Below are 19,143 nucleotides of genomic sequence, written 5' to 3' on the forward strand. Positions count from 1 at the left end.
AAGAGTAGGGGATGTAATGGCTGAAGTAGAGGCTGGAGTGATGCACTTTAAAGATGGAGGAAGGGGCCACAAGCCAAGGAATGTAGGAGGCTATTAGAAGCTGAAAACAGTGAGGAAACAGATTCTCCCTGGAGAGCTTCCAGAAAGAGTCACTCTTGCTCATATTTTTACTTTAGCCTAATTACACTAATTTCAGACTTCTAATGTCTAGAACTGTTAGAGAAAAAATTTATGTTGTTTTAAGCCACTGTTCATGGTAACTTGTTACAGCAATGCTGGGAAAATAATACTAGGTATGTAGGAAAAGAAATTTGAAGACCGTTATTGCTACTCTAGTTTCTAACTTAATGAAAATGCTTTTGCTAGGGGTTACTGAAAGTAACCTTAGATGTTTTATAGCATCCTGTTTTTTATTTATTGACTTATTTATTTACTCACTCACTTGCTTGCTGGCTGTCATTTTGCTGATTTCCATGATTTTCTGGACCAGATCCTAGTATTCAACTTCCAATAACATTTTCTGGTTTGTTTTTTTTTTTTTTGGAAAGATTACATGAATAACTTAATGGCGAATCAAATTTAGAAACTCAGCAAAAAAGAAAAAAAAAGCTTTGTGTTTCAACATGAATTTCCTTTTTTTTTTTTTCTGAAACAGAGTCTTGCTCTGTTGCCCAGGCTGGAGTGCAGTGGTGCAATCTCAGCTCACTGCAAGCTCCGCCTCCCAGATTCACGCCGTTCTCCTGCCTCAGCCTCCCGAGTAGCTGGGACCACAGGCGCCCGCCACCACGCACGGCTAATTTTTTGTATTTTTAGTAGAGATGGGGTTTCACTGTGTTAGCCAGGATGGTCTCTATCTCCTGACCTCATGATCCGCCTGCCTCGGCCTCCCAAAGTGCTGGGATTATAGGCTTGAGCCACTGTGCCCAGCCAACATGAATTTCAAAGGCAAAAATAGTTTAACACATCTCAATTAGGCAGCCTTGAAAATAAAACTTAAGAAGAAGCTCTCTTTTAAAATATGTTTATAGCTGAAAGTTTAAAATAACATGGGTTAAAAAGTGGTACTAGCCTTCCAGGTGCTCAGGTTGCTAATCTGAATTTGCATATGCTATGACAAAGAAATGGTTCATTTTACTGAGCATATATCAATTCAACATGAGCTGTTTAAGGTGGTTAGTATTACAGGTGTATCGTAAATTGAAGAAGGTTGAGCAGTTAAAAGCTTGAGGATGAGAATGTTCTTTTGAGGAGAGAGGAAGGCTTTCCTGAAGTCCGTGATCTATTATATTGCTTGATCCTCACTTGTCTTTGTGTCCTAGTGCTTTGTCATAAAGATATTTAATTTGGTTTCTTCAGGAAATGAGATTGGTTTAACAAAAATGCACTTCAGCAGGCGCCAGACATTTACTAGATTCATTCCTGAACCACTGTTGCCATAAAGTGTGGCACAATGAAATTAACATAAACTGGGATTAGCTTGGAGAAAAGAGAAGGATGGTTATTTTAATGATGGATTATACTATTAATATTAAGTCTCTTTATGAGAATCAAAACTAACGTAAACCATTAGGTTCTATTATGGTATTTGCCAAAAAGAAAAATTTAGAAGTAGGTAATTTTTTCACCAAAGAATTTGGCTCCTGTAAAGATCCAGTGGATCTTTCAGGTTAGTCACCTACATGTGAATGAATAAGATGAGTACATGTGTGTTTTCTTTCTCCTCTTTGTCCTTTGTCGAATTTCTAAACTATCCCTTAACTCCAAGCTTCTACCTATATGTGAACAAATTGGGTGTATATTTCCTACAAGGCTGCACTCTGAAATAATGCAGATAAATTCTGTGCAGATAGTTTTAACATTTTAATGTTTGAGTCTGAAGATACTATGATTTTTTTTTCAAAACCAGCATAAACCAAAGATTTTAGACCATCATCAAGTTTTTACATTATTTTAGCAATCTACTCTTGAAAAATCATATCTACATTATTTACATATATAAGTTAATATTTTTAAATAATTCAATTTAAAAGCATTTCTTAGGCCTTATTTACAAATTATTTTTTGGTGGTCTATTTGCAATGAGATGATGAGTGTTGTCATATCACAAAAATTAGGTTTTTCTGTAATACACTTTAAACAGGAAACACATGCAACAATGAAGAATATTTAACAAAATGCATAGTGAGTAGGTCCTGTGGAGGATCACAAAGCCCCAGTAGCTTATAAAGTCAGGTGGAAAATATGTTGTCCATAAATATGTGTAATACAAGCCAGTCTGAGTCATCAAGAAGTGTTTCATGGATGAGACCGTATCTGAGCTTGGAGCTGAGGGATGGTAGAAATTGGACAAAGGACAAATGGGGGAAGTGAAAATGTGTTTGTGAAAAGCAGAGTTATCTAGTGTAGCTTAATAGTAACCATTATGTCCAAACTTTATACCAAAAATTTAAGATACCAGATAGGGAGTTTGGACTTAAATTTTTAAACAGTGGGATTTTTTTCTTCTATTAAATCTCTGACAGGTCTAAAGTGATCTCGGGGGAAGTCTAATTTGGTGGTAATAAGTAGAAGGGACTGGAGACGAAGAGATGGGGGCAGGGCGTCGGGTTAGAGAGATGACATCTAAGAAATTAGAGAAGACAATCAGGTGTGACGATTTGGAATGTTACCAAGTAAAATAAAAACAACTAACTTTAGAAATTACATTGAGAAACTGAATTTAAAATTCCCTTTTATGTCAGAGTTTAAAGAGTTTTTGCTTGATTTCCAGTATCAGATGTGGGTATTACAGCTTCTTCTTTAGGACATTGATGCTTTAATTAAAAATACATGTGAGTATATTAATGCCACCTTACAGCATTTCTTGCCTTTCAGATACTTTTCTACTTCCATTTGCAATAGTTTCTTAAATTGTCATTCTACATCTGTTATTGTTACGATACGGAAAACTCAATCCTTCATAGCACTTTTGAAATAGATTCTTCCCCTTCTACTAAAATTGTTTCCTTAAATATCTCTGGTGATATCTTAGTTTCAGATCCAAAGGCTCTGACTTCCTCACCCTATTTGACCTACATACTGTGGTGTGTTCTCAACAGATGTATTATCTTCCTGCTCAAATTTGCTTCTCCTCCTGGGTTCCTTACGTCAGCTGATGGCAGCACCATCTGTGCAGTGTTTCAGGTTTAAAACTGTGGATCAATCTCCAGTTCCTCCTTTACCCTCAGTGTCCAGTTAGTTTTCAAATCCATTGTTCCCTTCCCTTGAATACTCTACATCACATTTCATTTTTTCCCTGGTTTAGGTTCTTCTTAGCTGTGTTTTATTTTTTAAAGCTGTTCATTTTACTTGCTTCTTTCCTGGGACTGTTACTATAAGAGACAGAGGTCTGATCATCTTGTTCCTATTTTTTGTGGACCTGGTGTAGTCTGTGTGGACCTCCTGGATGACCAACAACCACGAACCAATTCACTGTGCCAGAGAGAAACTGCAGCCCCAACTTAGAGTGAGGGGGGTTTGGTGTGGGTCACAGAAGGACTGGTAGGCATTTTCTAAATTTAGACCATTTCCATGACTATTGGAAAGAACCCTACCTCCCCGCCCCCACAAAAGGCTGATGATTGTGCTTCAAAGTAAATAGAAGTGGACAGAGGAGTATTTATTTATTTTCTGAGCTGAAATCAGCGTTGTCTATCTCATTTAAAATGCAAAACTTCCAATTCAAAGAAACACTACATATAGGCAAAAAGCAAACAATGTTTTGCATTGTTTGACTAGCTAGTCAAAGCAAAACCGAATAGCTACCTCAGAAGTGTCTTCACTTAATGGTGAGATCTGTTCAAAGGCACATCAACATGGTCAAAATTATATAGTTCTTCTGAGTTTCAGCCAAGAACTTTAACCATCCTGATGGGGAAATGATACAAAAGTTTAAACATAGTTGCAGATATTTAATGTCTTGATTATTTAAAGAAGACTTAATTTATTTTCTTGCTGATGCTATTATGAGTGTTCTTGTTTTTCTAATTCCATGTTCCAGATGTTTTTATTAGTATATAGAATAGTTGATTTTTATGTATTGATCTATATGTTGCATCCCTGCTACACTCATTTATTAGGGCCAGTAGTTTTTTGGTGGGTTACTTGGTGTTTCCAATGTATGCAATCATGACATTTGGAAATACAGTTTAACTTCTTTTCCAATCTGGATGCCTTTCATTATTTTTCTCTCTCTCTCTCCTTCCCTTCCTTCCTTTCTTTTTTGACCTAATTTCACTTTCAATAATAGCAGTTCTTGTCTAAAAATCTGCTTTGTGTGACTGGATGTAGCTGTTTCACCTCTTATGGTTAATGTTTTCATGATATGCATTTTTGTGTGTTCTTTTACATTCAACCTATTTGTGGTTTTTAATCTATGATGTGTCTATTATAGAGAGCATACAGTTAGATCAAAACAACCTCTACGTTTTGAGAGAGTGTTTAGAACATACATATTTTGTGTGATATTGATATAATTGGATTTGCATTTGCCATGTTGTTTTTTCATATGCCTGCTGTATTTTTTGTACCTCTATTCCTCCATTCTTGCTTTCTTTTGTGCAAACTAGTGTGCCATTTTGAAACCTCTGTTGATTTTTTTACTATGTATTTTTTGAGTTATGCTCTTAATTCTTATGTACTCGGGGATTGGAATATGTGTAATTTTAATTCATCTTAACATCATAACTTCACAGTCTATTTCAGAATAATACTCATTTAATTCCAATAAAAGATAGAAAACCTACTCCAACATAGCTTCATTCCCTTTCCCTTCCTTCGTACTCTTTTTTTGTGACATATACACCCCTGCATCATACATATATGTTCCAAACCCAATAAGATACTATTATAACTATTTAACTATTTCTTTATACATTCTTATGGCTTTTAAAGACATTAAGAAATAAAATTTCTACAGTCTTTTATGTTAATCCACACATTTTCAATTTCTGACATTTTTTTATTTATTTCTTTGGAATTGAAGGAAGCTCCTTCAGAACTTCCTTTTGTATTTAACTGTGCTAGGAACAAATTCTCAGTCTTTGTTTATCTGAAAATGTCTATTTTGCCTTCATCTTTTGAAAGATGGGATATGAGATTCTTGATTGAAAGGTTTTTTTTCTTTTGGTTCTTTGTCATCTCACTGCCTTCTGTCTTTTGTCAGATGAAAAGTCAGCCATTAATCATATATCCATTTGATGGGATGTGTGTTATTTTTCTCTTACTGCTTTAAATGCTTCTATTTTTGTCTGACTGTCATGCAAACAATTTGACTATAGTATGTCTGGGTGTGGATCTCTTTGTATTTATCCTACTTGAGGTTTGTTGTGCTACTTAGATGTGTAAACTAATATTTTTCATCAAATTGGAAGTTTGGGGCCATTTATTATTTGTTTAAATGCATTTTTCTGACTGCTTCTTTCTCTCCTATTCTTCTGAGACTCCCATTACACGTATATTGATGTACTTGACGTTATCCCACTGGTTTCTGAGGCTCTGTGCATTTTTTTGTCAATGATTTTTTTATTGTGTCTTTCAGATTGAATAATTTCTGATAATCTATCACTGATTCTTCTTCAATCTAAAATTGAATCTCTTTAGTATATTTATTATTTTAGTTATTGTATTCAACTACAGAATTTCCATTTGGTTTTTTTTTGTAATTTTTGCATCCTTTTTGATAATTTCTATTGGTTGATTCATTGTTTTCATACTTTAATTTTTAAAGCATGCTTTCCTTTAGTTCTTTATAAACATATTTATAATAGCTGCCTTGAAGCCTTTGCCTGCTAAATGCCTTTGTCAAGGCACTCAGAGAGTTTCTCAAGACTATGTTTTCCCCACAGGATGGGACACTTTCCTGGGCTTTTATTGTCTGTTCATAATTTTTTGTTAAAACTGGACATTTTAGATAATATAACAACCCTGAATTCTTTTATGTCTCTACTGAAGGTTGTTGTTGCTGGGTTTTGTTTATTTTTCCTTTGTTTAGTAAATTGTCTGAGCTGAGTCTGTGACATGCCTCTCCTTGATGTGTGGCCAATAATGTCATTGCTTAATGTTTTAAAAAATTATTCTTGTTTTTATTTTAAGACTAGCTTTCTTGGGACTTCCCTATTCCTTCATAGCTTAGAGTTTAGGCAATGATGGTACAGAGATTGTGCTCAGACACTTTGAGGAGTAAGTCTTTAGTCCTCTACAAGCCAACCTGTGCGTGGATAAGGAGATGTATAAGAAGTTCAGGTTTTTTTCAAGTCTACCAAGATTTACTTCCTGCTGGTTCCTAGGTGTCTTTCTTGTGCATGTGCAACTTCAGTCAAAAATATACTGAGTTACAGTTGGTAGAGGACCACCAGGTGTGTGCTAGCAGATCTGTTGGACCTCCCTGGGATGTGTCACTTTCATAGATGGTGCAGTGTGCATGGCATCTGCTCCAAATCAAGTGAGTTCCCTTTGACAAGGTGGCACAGCTACTGGTCTTCACAGCTAGCCCATGCCATGACATGGTAGAACCTCCACATTAGCCGAGCTGTGGGGAGATGGGAGCAGCCCCAGGAAAGAACACCACAGATTTACTGTTCTTACCCAAATTGTGGCAGTTTTTAAGCATAAAAGTTTCTTATATTTTTATATGCCTTTGGTTAATTTCCACAGCTCTGAAAGTGTTATTTTTGTCAATTTTATCCAGCTGGCTTTTTAAGGAGAAGATTTGCCAACCTTCTCACTTGGTCATGGGGGGAGGTGCATATAATTTATTTAAAAAATGCAGCTTATAAATATTTTTATCTATCCTGAATTGATCCTTCAACATAAAAAGTATTACATTATGGCTGTATCTTATCAGGTACTCAGCTTCTAGAGTTATCTTTCAAAAATATTCTTTGATTTCTTTGTATTACCTGTAAACTCCTTCAGAGACAAATTATGCGTTAAGTGAGATGGATTTTTGGTTACTGTATTTTTTGTGTTCCATTAGCTTCAGCTATAGGTTTATTGTCTATAAGGATTAATAGGACTCTGAAGTATCTCCAGATCACCCACTGTTAAGTCAGAGTCACATCTCACAAATACAGCTCTAGTTTTAATTCCATATAGCATTCCTGGGCCTCATATCCTAAGGTATATATACCCTGACCTAGTTGTTTTAATTACACCATATATAACTCTATCATCAAGATTCTTCAACCAGAAAATATTGTATCTCCTACGGAAGTGGTGACTCACCTGCAGTCAGCAAAGGAAAGCCTTCTATATCCAAATATGTCTACAACACATCCATCCAGAAAGGATTACAGTATTGTTGCCTTCCAGCACTTTTGCTCCTGCTAGTACATTCCCACAGGAGCTCATATGAGGCTACCAGCTTCTAAAATGGCCCTTAAGCCAAAGTCGTGGAGTATGGGGTATTCATGCCTCCATTCTCTGTGTGTGTGTGTGTGTGTGTGTGTGTGTGTGTGTGCTTTTTTAGAGCAGGCTCACTGTCACATTTAGGTTTTGTTTTTTTTTTTTAAATCGATCACACGTTTTACCACAAATGGACAGGGCAATAAAAAGAAAACAACTGGGAGGCAGGCTGATATGACCTTGAGGAAGACGGTATGGTATGAGTTTTAGGCTAAGCAGATAAGTCTTATAATAGTTTCTGGCTTAGGGCATGTCACTCAGTTTTCTGATTCACTGGTTACTCATTTCTAAAGTGGGGATAATAATACTTATTTCATGATGAGAATTAGGACCTCGCCCAAAGAGGACCTTTAAAAAGTGATATAGCTATTATTACTTGTATAATTGTCTCTACATTTTTTTATATTCTTGAAACTGCATAGAAATTTCATGCTGGTACAATTCCTGGCAAGAATTCCAAGGTGTTGAATGTCACAGTCTGAGTCTGCCTGGAGTTTCTAGTTTTTATTATACTTCATTATTTTTTAAATAACAGATTTCTTAACTTGGAGCCCAACTTCCCAGAACATGATTCCGATATACTTATATGACTAGAATTTATGTGTTTTAAACACAATTTAGGAAAGTGGGCCAAGGATGTTGGTAGAGGATCACTAGGTTCGATGTCATTGAGTGATAACAGACCAGTACACAGAAACAGTGGGCGTTGCAGCAGAGAAAGAGTTTAATAATTGAATGGCAGCCAAATGAGGAGGTGAGAGAGAACCTCAAATACTCTTCCCAGAGGGATATTGGACTAGGATTTTTAAGGGAATTTTGGTAGGTAGGGGGCTGAGGAGCTGATGACTGCTGATTAGTTAGGGCATTGGGGATGAAGTCATAAACTGTGTTCTTACGTTGAGTAAGTTCTTTAGAGAGGATCTTCAGACTGGCTGGTGTCAGTGGAATACAGGATCTGGAAAATATCTCAACATGGGAAACATGAGGTTTCTTAATGTAAAGGATGTTATCTACAGAAATAAAGACCTTGTGACAGGTGCTACATGATTTTTAAGCAGTAAGTACCTATAAGGAAGTGGGCTATATAGCGCGGGCTGGTTAATGCTTAGCTATACTTCTACTCAAAGTGTATGCTTTTATTGAAAACCTAGCAATTTAATTTTATTAATTTTATAAGGACAGTTCCAATGTTACTGAGTTGATTTCAGCTTGATTTGTTCAAACTGATACTGAGTAATTAATTTAGCTCTTGCCATTTCAAATTAATTTAGATGAAATTAATCCAGCTCATTTTCACAGAATGAGACACCTGCAGACAGTGAGATGGTTGGTATTTGTATGGTTATGCCTGAATGAATCTGCACTATATTACATAATTAATTGAATTCGAAGACATCATCTTATCACCTACACAACTTTAATTTTGGAAGCCGTACTTACTGTCTTCACTTTTCTCTTCTCCTTTTGACTTTTTGTGAAACTCTAGACAAGTTGGAATCTGTTGGTTGCCCTCATCTATGTGTCTGTGTGAATTATTTTTCCTTCTTCAAGGAGGGCATGAGACAAGAGACTATGGTGTTGTGGCAAAGGTCATATTCCAGACAATTAAGTTGACCTGGTTACTGTAAAAGATATTTTTTGTCCCAGATACTATATCAGGCAAGAAACCTATGAATGGATTCTACCAAATATCCCTGTCACAGAACTCCCTAGAGACAACACTGTTTCTCATCAGACGTGTTCACTGAAGGCTCTATCAAGTGTGTTCAATCTGTGGTCCGCTGAGATCCTGCAGATGGCAAAGCTGAGATATTACTGCAAATAACAAGTATTTGTGACTAACAAATACTTAGCTTGTACATTATTTTTGTCTTAGTTATTGCTGATCCTTGTTATGAATAGGCTAACATGTAGGATGAGATATTTCCTACATATGTAATAAACACACACACACGTGTGTGTGTGTGTGTGTGTGCGTGTGTGGTGTTAATTTTTTTTTTAAAAAAAAACCTCTTTTGAGGAAAGAGTGAAAATGTGCTCCAAAGTAATTTGTGGCTAGAGGAACTGCAACAGTGGTTCAGGTATTTCCATTTATTTATTTGTTCTGTGGTGTTTATTCGTCCATTTATTCACACATTTATTCAAACATTTCTAAACTCTGAATTTAGTAGTAAGACTCCATAACTGTTCAAATAGTAGATTTCTCAACCTAGAGCTCCACTTCTTAAAACATAATTCTGATATGCTTGTGTGGGATACTTGTTTTCCAGAGAGTTGCTATGTGGAGATTTTATTGAGATTGTGATTTTTTTTATCATGAATAAAAAGCTAGAAACCAGTCTGCCTGAAGTGAGTTTGAATTAGCAGTGTTGAGAGGCAGGAACCTACATCAGATGAACCATTAGTTTGCATATATGACTTTCAAGATACTTACATAGTATCTTGAGGCTCAATTCATAGCAGAAGTCTCTTTTCTACTTTGTCTTTGAGTGTTTTGCTTGCAAAGTTCCGTGTAATTGTATGCACATCAACAATGGCTCCCTCTCAAGATACGTGTGAACTGATTTGACCTGAGCCAACATTAGAATTAGAGAGGTATTATGGAATGGTTGATCACATGAGTGTACCTTCTAGTTTTGCACTGACACATCTGAGTCATTTGAATTTTAAAATAATTGTAAAAATCAGATGAATTGGCCTATCTACTTAATATTGAAGGATGTTGTATTATGAAAGATGCATGTCAAGGAGCAAAATGAACACTGAGCAAACCATATGGGACGCTACTAATTCACGAGGGATTTTCCTAATTAGCTGCTAAGTTGGCACAGCTATGGCTCTTTGTAGCAGCAATGTACTGCTAATTACCACTCATCTAAACCTGCTATTATATCCTCTCCCACCTGGATCTTTCTATTGTCAAGAATGCCAAGGGAATGACTTGAGTGTTTCTGAAGATTCAAAGGATTGAAGACCGGAGAAAACCCAGAGACATCAGCTTCATTTGTTAGGATCACATTTAGCCTTGTCTTTCAAAAAGCTGACCTGAACGAATGAGTTGGCACAGGAAAAATCTTTCCTTCTCGGAGGCAATAATGTTAACCTCTGGTGCAAAGTGGGATGAAGGGAAAAAGAACATGACAAGAAAAACTACCCAGAACTATGAACAGCCCAAAGTGTGAAGCTCTGGAAATAATATTTCCAAACTGGGAATACGGTGTAATGTTATGATTGGGGTTTTGAAGCAATGTAAAGAGGAAAAAGTGAACTAAGATTTTTCTTAGATCTTGCCTGTTACTTCCTTTCTACAGTATTTCCTACAAGTCAATGGGATACAACACCATGGTTATTTTTGTCAATGGAGAATATATAAACATTTTAAAGGATATTATTCCCCATCTGGTAAGTGACATTTTGCCTGGTTCATGTCTCTAGTTGGTAAATTAAAACAACAACCACCACTTTATCTTTTGGAGGAGATATAGTTTGATATCTCCATCATTCGGGGAGAAGTCGACCCTCAACAGTTACAGTGCCTTCCTGAAGGCCACACAGCAGATGGGCGCCTAAGCAAAAACAAACCTGCCTCAACTTCAGACCATCTGCTCTGTTTTAGAGTATACTGTTTTCACATCTCTTGGTGGAAGAACAGCTTTTCTCTTAATTTATATCTCTCTGATTCTGAGCTCTCAATCTGATGTAGGATTTTCTTAAATTAGGCAGATAAAATTATAACTTATTGGCATTGTCCAGGTTATCATGAATTGATTTTCTTCTTTCGATCTCTTTGAAGTCGGATAATAGGTAGGGAAGCTCAGCCCTACTCCCCTAAGGTATCTTGGCTAGTTACCCATCAGATCCGAATTCCATGTTCCTGGTACAATGATTTACTGCTGTCAAACTGTCAACATTAACTACATCATTAATTTGCAAAATACATTTTGAGATACCTGTGTTATGTCAAAGGTCACTTGGAGCCCAATTGAAAGGCAGTATAAAAAGCATAGTTAACTTGTTTGCTTTTGTGCTAGAAACCTAGGGTTAACAAAACAGCCAAACCAAAAGCAGATTTGTCATTAGGGCTCTAACTGCCTGTATTCCTATAGTATATGTGCATCTGTTTCAATTTCCAGAAATAGATGAAATCATAGTTTGAGGATAGTTCATCAAACATTGAACATTTTCTTTGTGTAAGCCATTGTATTAGGGCTGCTGCTGGTGGTGGTGGTCATGAGGTAGAGTGGGATCCAAGCTGAATAACAGTGTTGCATGGCAGAACACGTGGGTTAATCTTCAGCAGGAATATGGTGTATCTAGATTCTGTAGCAGTCATGCCGATGAAGTAGATATATCTTTACTGGCAGACGGTGATCTCCAGGATATATCAGTAAATTTAAAAATGGTAATTTATATAGCGTGAACCCATTAATGGAAAAAGCTAATCTATGTATTTCTACATGCTATGAATGCTTCTACTGCTATGAATACATAGTGTATGTATACATGTAAATGCACAGAAAAAGGACTAGAAATAGGCCAGGTGTGGTGGCCTGTAATCCCAGCACTTTGGGAGGCCAAGGCAGGTGGATCATGAGGTCAGGAGATCGTGACCATCCTGGCTAACACGATGAAACCCCATCTCTACTAAAAATGCAAAAATTTAGCCTGGCGTGCTGGCGGGTGCCTGTAGTCCCAGCTACTCAGGAGGCTGAGGCAGGAGAATGGCGTGAACGTGGGTGGAGGAGCTTGCAGTGAGCCGAGATCGCTCCACTGCACTCCAGCCTGGGTGACAGAGCCAGACTCTGTCTCAAAAACAAAAACAAAAACAAAACAAAACAAAAAATATGTTTAAAAAAAAAGAAAAAGGACTGGAAACATGCACACTATAAAGGGAAAGTGAGTATAATTAAATTTGGAAAGAGAATTTTCAGTTTTCCAGTGTTGTCTGACGTCCCTACAAGGAGATGTTTTTCTGTGTGATTTTACGTGTGATTTAAAAATATGAAATAGTGTGCATAGGTGAGGACCTTCACGCCAAGGGAGAAAAAAATATAAGCAAAGGCATCAGGATGTGAAATGGAGTAGTTTATTAGTATGCAGTTTTTACACATAATAATGAGAAGGATGGTGGCTTAATGTGGCTTATATAGTCCTAAATTATTGGTTGTTATTCAGTTAAGGTAATGACATGTTTCAATAGGTTTTTAAGTGAGTTAGGCAGATATATCTCTGGAAGCCAAATAGTTGATAGATACTTCGCTTGGAAACCTAATTGATTTTTACACAGCCTCTCCAGAGCCAGCAAAGCCAGATGCTGCTTTGTGGTTATTCTTGAGACTTTTTTCCCCCTCTAAGACTATACAGTGTTTGCCAGGCAGGGGAGGATGGTGACCAGTTTGTATTTTTAAAAAAATAAAATAAAAAGAGAAAGAAGAAAAGGCACACAGCCATGCTGCTGGCTTAAAGTCTGTTACCTTTCCCGAAGTATACATATTCTGATAAAATTGGTGTTGTCTCCATATAAAAAGTATTATTAACCTCCTGCAAGCTTGCTTTGGGCACTATTCTGGGTAGAATAGACAGACACAGACATTTAGACAGACTGAATCTCTTTCTCTGATTTAATTTTGCATTACAGGTAAACGCCATATGTAATATGTAAGAGGCAGGTAGGTAAACATGCTCAACTGCAGTTTTTGTTTTGTGTTCTGATGTGATCTGAGTATTTAGAAGCACTTAACAAATGCAGAGCAGACTATATGAAAGTTCTCGTGATTTGGGAGCACACTCAAAGTAAGGGCAAGGAACATTCTTTCACATTGAAGTTCTAAAAATTAACTTTCTCAGCAATAAGACTTAAGCAAAAACAAAGTAAGACTAAGGAAAAGATGATAATTTGCAAATGCTTGCAAATGGGAGCCTCTACTCCACGTGTTTGTAAAATGTTTTACCTTATCTTCCATTCCTGGCATTAGGAGTCATTTTGGTTTGGGGCCATTTATTGAAGCTGATCTTTGATGAATGAATGAGATGCTTTATTTTCCAGTGATGCTGCTTTATTTTTGGAAAGTGGGAACAAAGGCCTGACATGCTACCATGGGTATAACTGTACAAATTTCAATGTTATTTGAAGAAATAGACATCTAAATGAAGAAATACTTTTAGTTGTTGACTTTAAAAGGTACCAAATTATGCTGGTGATTCTGTTATTTAAAATAACTAGACCATTTTTCTTTAGAGCAAAACAGACAACATTACAAATCTCTGATGTGTATTAAGTTTTCCTGAAAGGTAAACACTATTTTTTTTTTTTTTTTTTTAACTGTCTCAGCTTTTCTATTACATTTGTGTGTGTAGGGGGAGCTGGGTACAAAGAGAAAGAGAAAGCATGGTGACGATGACTCAGAACAAAATGGGTGGCGTTTGTAAGACACAGAGAATTGCCTTTGAAGATTGTTGGCGTGTTTATTTATGCTAACTCCCACGATCTGAAAAAATAGCTGTAGCAGGCTCATTACTCTGTGGAAAAATAAAATTCATTTGACAGGATTAATTCATTTGAAACCCCTGTGGTTTTCAAGGATCTTTAAAATAACGTGAGATATTACAGCAATCCGTACTGTAACATTTTGATCTAAGTGAGGCATGAAACAATTTAAATACAACCAGAATATAAAGTTTTAAACGTTACCAGAAAGTGTCTTTTCTTGACAATACTGGAACATTTTGGATGTTATGAACAGGTGCATAATTATAGATTTGTGTTTTCAAACACTATTTATGCGAAGTAGAATCCATGCAAGAACCGATTTTGAGAAACAAGTGGTGCTTCGTAATTTCCAGAAATGGAGAAGAATTACAATATGCAAAACTAATGATGATAGCTCACTTATTTTAAGTTCTTTTTATATTCTTGACACTCTGATAAGCTCTCTACATATATTATTTCATTTATTCATAACAACCCTATGAGAAGGGTGTAATTATTATCCACTATTTTTTAGGGAAGGAAACCAAAGATTATAAAAGTTAACAGCTAATAAGTAATGAGGCCAGTATTTTTGCTTAGGTGGTCTGTGTATAGAATCCATGCTCTTAACTATTAGGATATGCTGATTCTAAAGCAATTAATGAATATTGGTCTGAAATCAGTCTAATGACATGCTGGAAACAGCTCTTAGAAACTGCCAAGAGTTGATTGTTAGATATTTTGGATTTTTGTAAGCCAATTTGTAAACTTTGATACTTTGAAATCAGCAGTGATTGGAGTATTTACACCACAGAAATGGGCAAATGCTACAAATCAAGGCTTTCTTTTTTCAAGTCAGTTCACCAACACACCATTTAATAACATAGCGCCCTTTCAGCAGCGCCAGAGTATAAACCCTCACATTTTCAATGGATATAAATGAAATAAACACTTACATTAACAGTTTTTTTTACATTAGCATTTGTCTTGATCTCAAGAGGACAGACTATAATTAGTATGGTTAGAACTTTAAAAATTAAATTTAAGAGTATGTATTCCTAAATTCCAGAGTAGAAGAGAGTCCTTTTCCTAGCCTTCGAACTTGTATATCGGGATTTTAGAGAGAAAGCCCTTGTCTGGCCAACTGCAGAGTGTAGAAGCAGTTAGCTGTGCCAGATTTGAGAGGACTCTTTGCTGGCTGAAATTGTCTGAGCAGGAATGGAAAGTGATTGGGTTGGGTAAACAGGAGCCCATGAGAGGAGGATGGCAGAAGCCAGAGAAAGAAATTGTATTTAAAAAAAAAAAAAAACAACAACAACAAAAACCAAACAAAAAAACAGAACAAAGCATGGGAACCAGTGGGGTTTGTGTGGTCTGACTAAGCTTTGTGGCCTTATTGTGGACATCATTTATCCATAAAATAATTTTAGCTTTGATTTTAGAACTCTAGCACTTAATTTTTCCTTGTAACCATAAAGCATCATTTTATGCTGTGATGAAAAATCATTCCAGTGGTAGAGGTTCAATTTAATAAAAACTTAAAACAGTGTAAATTGCAATTTTGATGCATTGCATCAGCTTATCAAATGTATCCTCCCAATGTTCTTTTAATGAAGAAGGCATAACTTGCTTACACGTTGTGTATTTGTAATGTTCTTCTGATACGAAGATCCTCCATTGAACGTTTGCTTGTACCTGTTTGGACTGCATACTGGATCCTGCTTATCTAAGCAAAAGCATACATGATTAATAGCTTACAGTTCTCTCTAACTCACCAATCAGTTGTTTTTCATTATTTATTATTATTTATTGGAAAACATTTCCATAAACTGAAACAAAGGAAAGCAATGCACTCACAATTTAACCACCCAAACTGAATTTTCTTCCTTTTTTTCAATTTTGTTTTTATTTTTCGAGAACGGAGTCTTCCCCTCTTCCCTCAGGTTTGCGTACAGTGGTGTGACCATGGCTTACTGCAGCCTCAAACTCCTGGGCCCAAGCATTCCTCCTGCCTCAGCCCTCTGAATAGTTGGGACTACAGCCATGTGCCTTTTTTTCTATTTAAAAAAAAAATTAAGGCCCGGTGCGGTGGCTCATGCCTGTAATCCCAGCACTTTGGGAGGCCGAGGCAGGGCAGATCATGAGGTCAAGAGATCAAGATCATCCTGGCTAACATGGTGAAACCCTCGTCTCTACTAAAAATACAAAAATTAGCTGGGCTTGGTGGTGCGTGCCTGTAGTCCCAGCTACTTGGGAGGCTGAGGCAAAAGAATTGCTTGACTCCAGGAGGTGGAGGTTGCAGTGAGCCGAGATCACGCCATTGCACTCCAGTCTGGGCAACAGAGTGAGACTCCATCTCAAAAAAAAAATTAAAACTTATATAGGTTAATATATGGGAAGTACAAGTACAGCTCTCCTACGTGCATATATTGTGTAGTGGTAAGTCTAGGCTTTTAGTGCACCCATCACCTGAATCGTGAACAGCCAGTCAATTCTTATCCTGGTTGCTTCACCTCCTGAGTTGTGATTTTGAGAAATTGTGGTGTCTTGATTGAGATAGCAGTTAAAGAGAAAGAAAACGAATGGAGGATGAAAAAATAAAGCAATATACATACACACAGAACAGGACCAAGTTAGAGGCAAAATATAGCATCCAACTGGAATAAAACAAAGTAATCGCTATCTTTGTGGATAAGGAGAAAACTGTGTCTGTGAATATTTTATACTAATTCAGTTTTATATTTGCTTATCTTTAATATTAATTTGAGACAACTGTTATTTTTCTGTTCTTTAATTTTTTTTTATCAGCAGACTGAATGGTAAGTTAGAAATGAATGCATGAGAGTCAGAGAAATCTGGATTTTAATCCTTAGCGTGAAAATTTTATAGCTCTGTGACTTTGGAAAAGGAATCTAACTTCTCTGTTTATCCTGTTCACACAAGTGATAGTAATAATCCTCACTATAGACGACCACGGGAATTATAGATGCAGCTCCCAGGGCAATGCATATCAGAGTAAGCTTTGTCTCCTTACATTTTCAGAGCTGTTATTGTTACTCAATAAATGGCAGCTGTTGCTGTCTGTGTTTCTGTTGCTGTTGTTGTTTCTGAGACAGAGTCTCGCTCTGTCATCAGGTCTGGAGGGCAGTGGTGTGATCTTGTTTAACTGCAACCTCCGCCTCCTGGGTTCAAACTATTCTCCCGCCTCAGCCTCCTGAGTAGCTGGGATTACAGGCTTGTGCCGCTGCGTCCGGCTAATTTTTGTATTTTTAGCAGAGATGGAGTTTCACTATGTTGGCCAGGCTGAACTCAAACTCCTGACCTCAGGTGATCTGCCCACCTTGGCCTCCCAGAGTGCTGGGATTACAGGTGTGAGCCACCACACCCAGCCACTATCTCTGGTTTTTAAAATGTATTAAACATGAGGAGTAATGACAGTGTTTCTTGATGACTGCAGAACTTGCAGTAGAAAGTTGACAAATACTCTTTCTATGAAAGAAACTGGAGCCTCCTAAGGTAAGCTGGGTCTGGATGCTTGATGAAGATGACGCTGCTAACGGCTCTTCCTCTTTCTGTGCAGAATGTCCCCCCAGACCTCTCCATCTGCACCTTTGTGCTGGAGCAGTCCCTCTCTGTCCGGGCGCTGCAGGAGATGCTGGCTAACACCGTGGAGAAATCAGAAGGGGCAAGTACCCAATTTCTGTAGACTTGTATTTTAATGAGCCCAGCTACTATAGGAACGACTTCTTTCACAGGTGTCAGAGATTTTCTTTTTGCTAAACTAAGTCCATGCCTTTCAGTTGGAATGTCCTTACGTTTGACTTTCTGCTTTATCTAGCATATTTGTGGTGTTTTGAAAACTAAAAAAATATATCCAAGCTTGATGTGATCTGTGTCACTAGGCCTCGTGCTTATGTCTGTGGTTTAGAGCGACCTTTCTTTGAGCATTTCTGTGTTTCATTACATTTTCAGAGCTGTTATGGTTATTATTTTAACTCATAGCTTTATGCATGGCTATTTGTCATTAACCTTTATTTCATTTTCAAATGTTTCTCACTATGTGACTACGTTCTGAGCTTTTTCATGGGAAGTAAAATTTCATGGCACTGTTATATATTTTAAGTAACCAAATTTTGGTGATATGGCTTTAGTCTATTGTAATTTTGCAAACAGCTAATCCTTTTCCTCTGAAAAAAAAAATTTTTTTTTTCTTTTTGAGACGGAGTCTGGCTCTGTCGCCCAGGCTGGAGTGCAGTGGTGTGATCTCGGCTCACTGCAAGCTCCACCTCCCAGGTTCACGCCATTCTCCTGCCTCAGCCTCCCAAGTAGCTGGGACTACAGGCGTCTGCCACCACGCCCGGCTAATTTTTTTTTTTTTGTATTTTTAGTAGAGACGGGGTTTCACAGTGTTAGCCAGGATGGTCTCGATCTCCTGACCTCGTGATCTGCCTGCCTCGGCCTCCCAATGTGCTGGGATTACAGGCGTGAGCCACTGCGCCCAGCCCTGAAATTGTTATGTGGCTTCCCAATGCAAGTATTTTTCTTTTAAAGCCTATTTGATTATTTTATTTTCAATGAGACCTCCTATGACCGATATCTGGGCTGTTACCCAGTCTTAACCAATTTATTAAGGTTTAGAATTAAGCAGGAGGATTAATGGTCAAATTTTTTGTTTCCAGGTTTTTTTAATTTTTAATTTTGGTACTGTAATTACTGCAGTGTATGGTTTAATAAAGTATAGTATTTCCATAGATAAAACTGAAAATTTTATTTTGCCATTATTGATCTATATGTTGCTGTTGTTATTAATCATTACTCTGGTCTGGATAAGTAAAGAGATTGAAAAATGGTAATATATAAATGATTATCCATAGAAATGAGTGATCAGTTATAACATTATTTTCATCAGCCTTGTAGTTTTTAAAATTTTAGTGTCATGCAGCTTATGACTTTACTTGATTTGTGCATTAATTCTAAATTAAATTTTAGCAGTATACTATTAAGTAGGGAAGAGAAACTTTAGTGATTTTTATTTGATATTAGACTAGAAACTTATTTTACAAAAGCTTAGTATTTTAGATTTTCAGGTTCATTTTTTGTTTACAACAAAGTTTGAAATTATTAAAATATATAAAGTTTCTTTTAAAAATTTCTATTCTTTCATGTAAACCTTTTCAGGTATGCTTAAATTATGAAAGAGTAAAACAATTCTCAATTTAGTTTCATTTCTA

At 36.7% G+C, this 19,143-nt stretch overlaps 1 protein-coding gene across 1 annotated transcript in view; it reads left to right on the plus strand.

Moving 5' to 3' along the window:
* Window positions 1–19,143, plus strand: part of RYR2 (ryanodine receptor 2) — a 799,701-nt gene that overhangs the window by 260,759 nt on the left and 519,799 nt on the right. The window contains exon 3 of the mRNA XM_032137647.2: window positions 17,493–17,597. Coding sequence (XP_031993538.1) covers window positions 17,493–17,597 — 105 coding nt within the window. The remainder of the gene's footprint in view (window positions 1–17,492; window positions 17,598–19,143) is intronic.

This window comes from Hylobates moloch, unplaced genomic scaffold, assembly GCF_009828535.3.
Source record: "Hylobates moloch isolate HMO894 unplaced genomic scaffold, HMol_V3 SCAFFOLD_18, whole genome shotgun sequence".
Taxonomy (NCBI): domain Eukaryota; kingdom Metazoa; phylum Chordata; class Mammalia; order Primates; family Hylobatidae; genus Hylobates; species Hylobates moloch.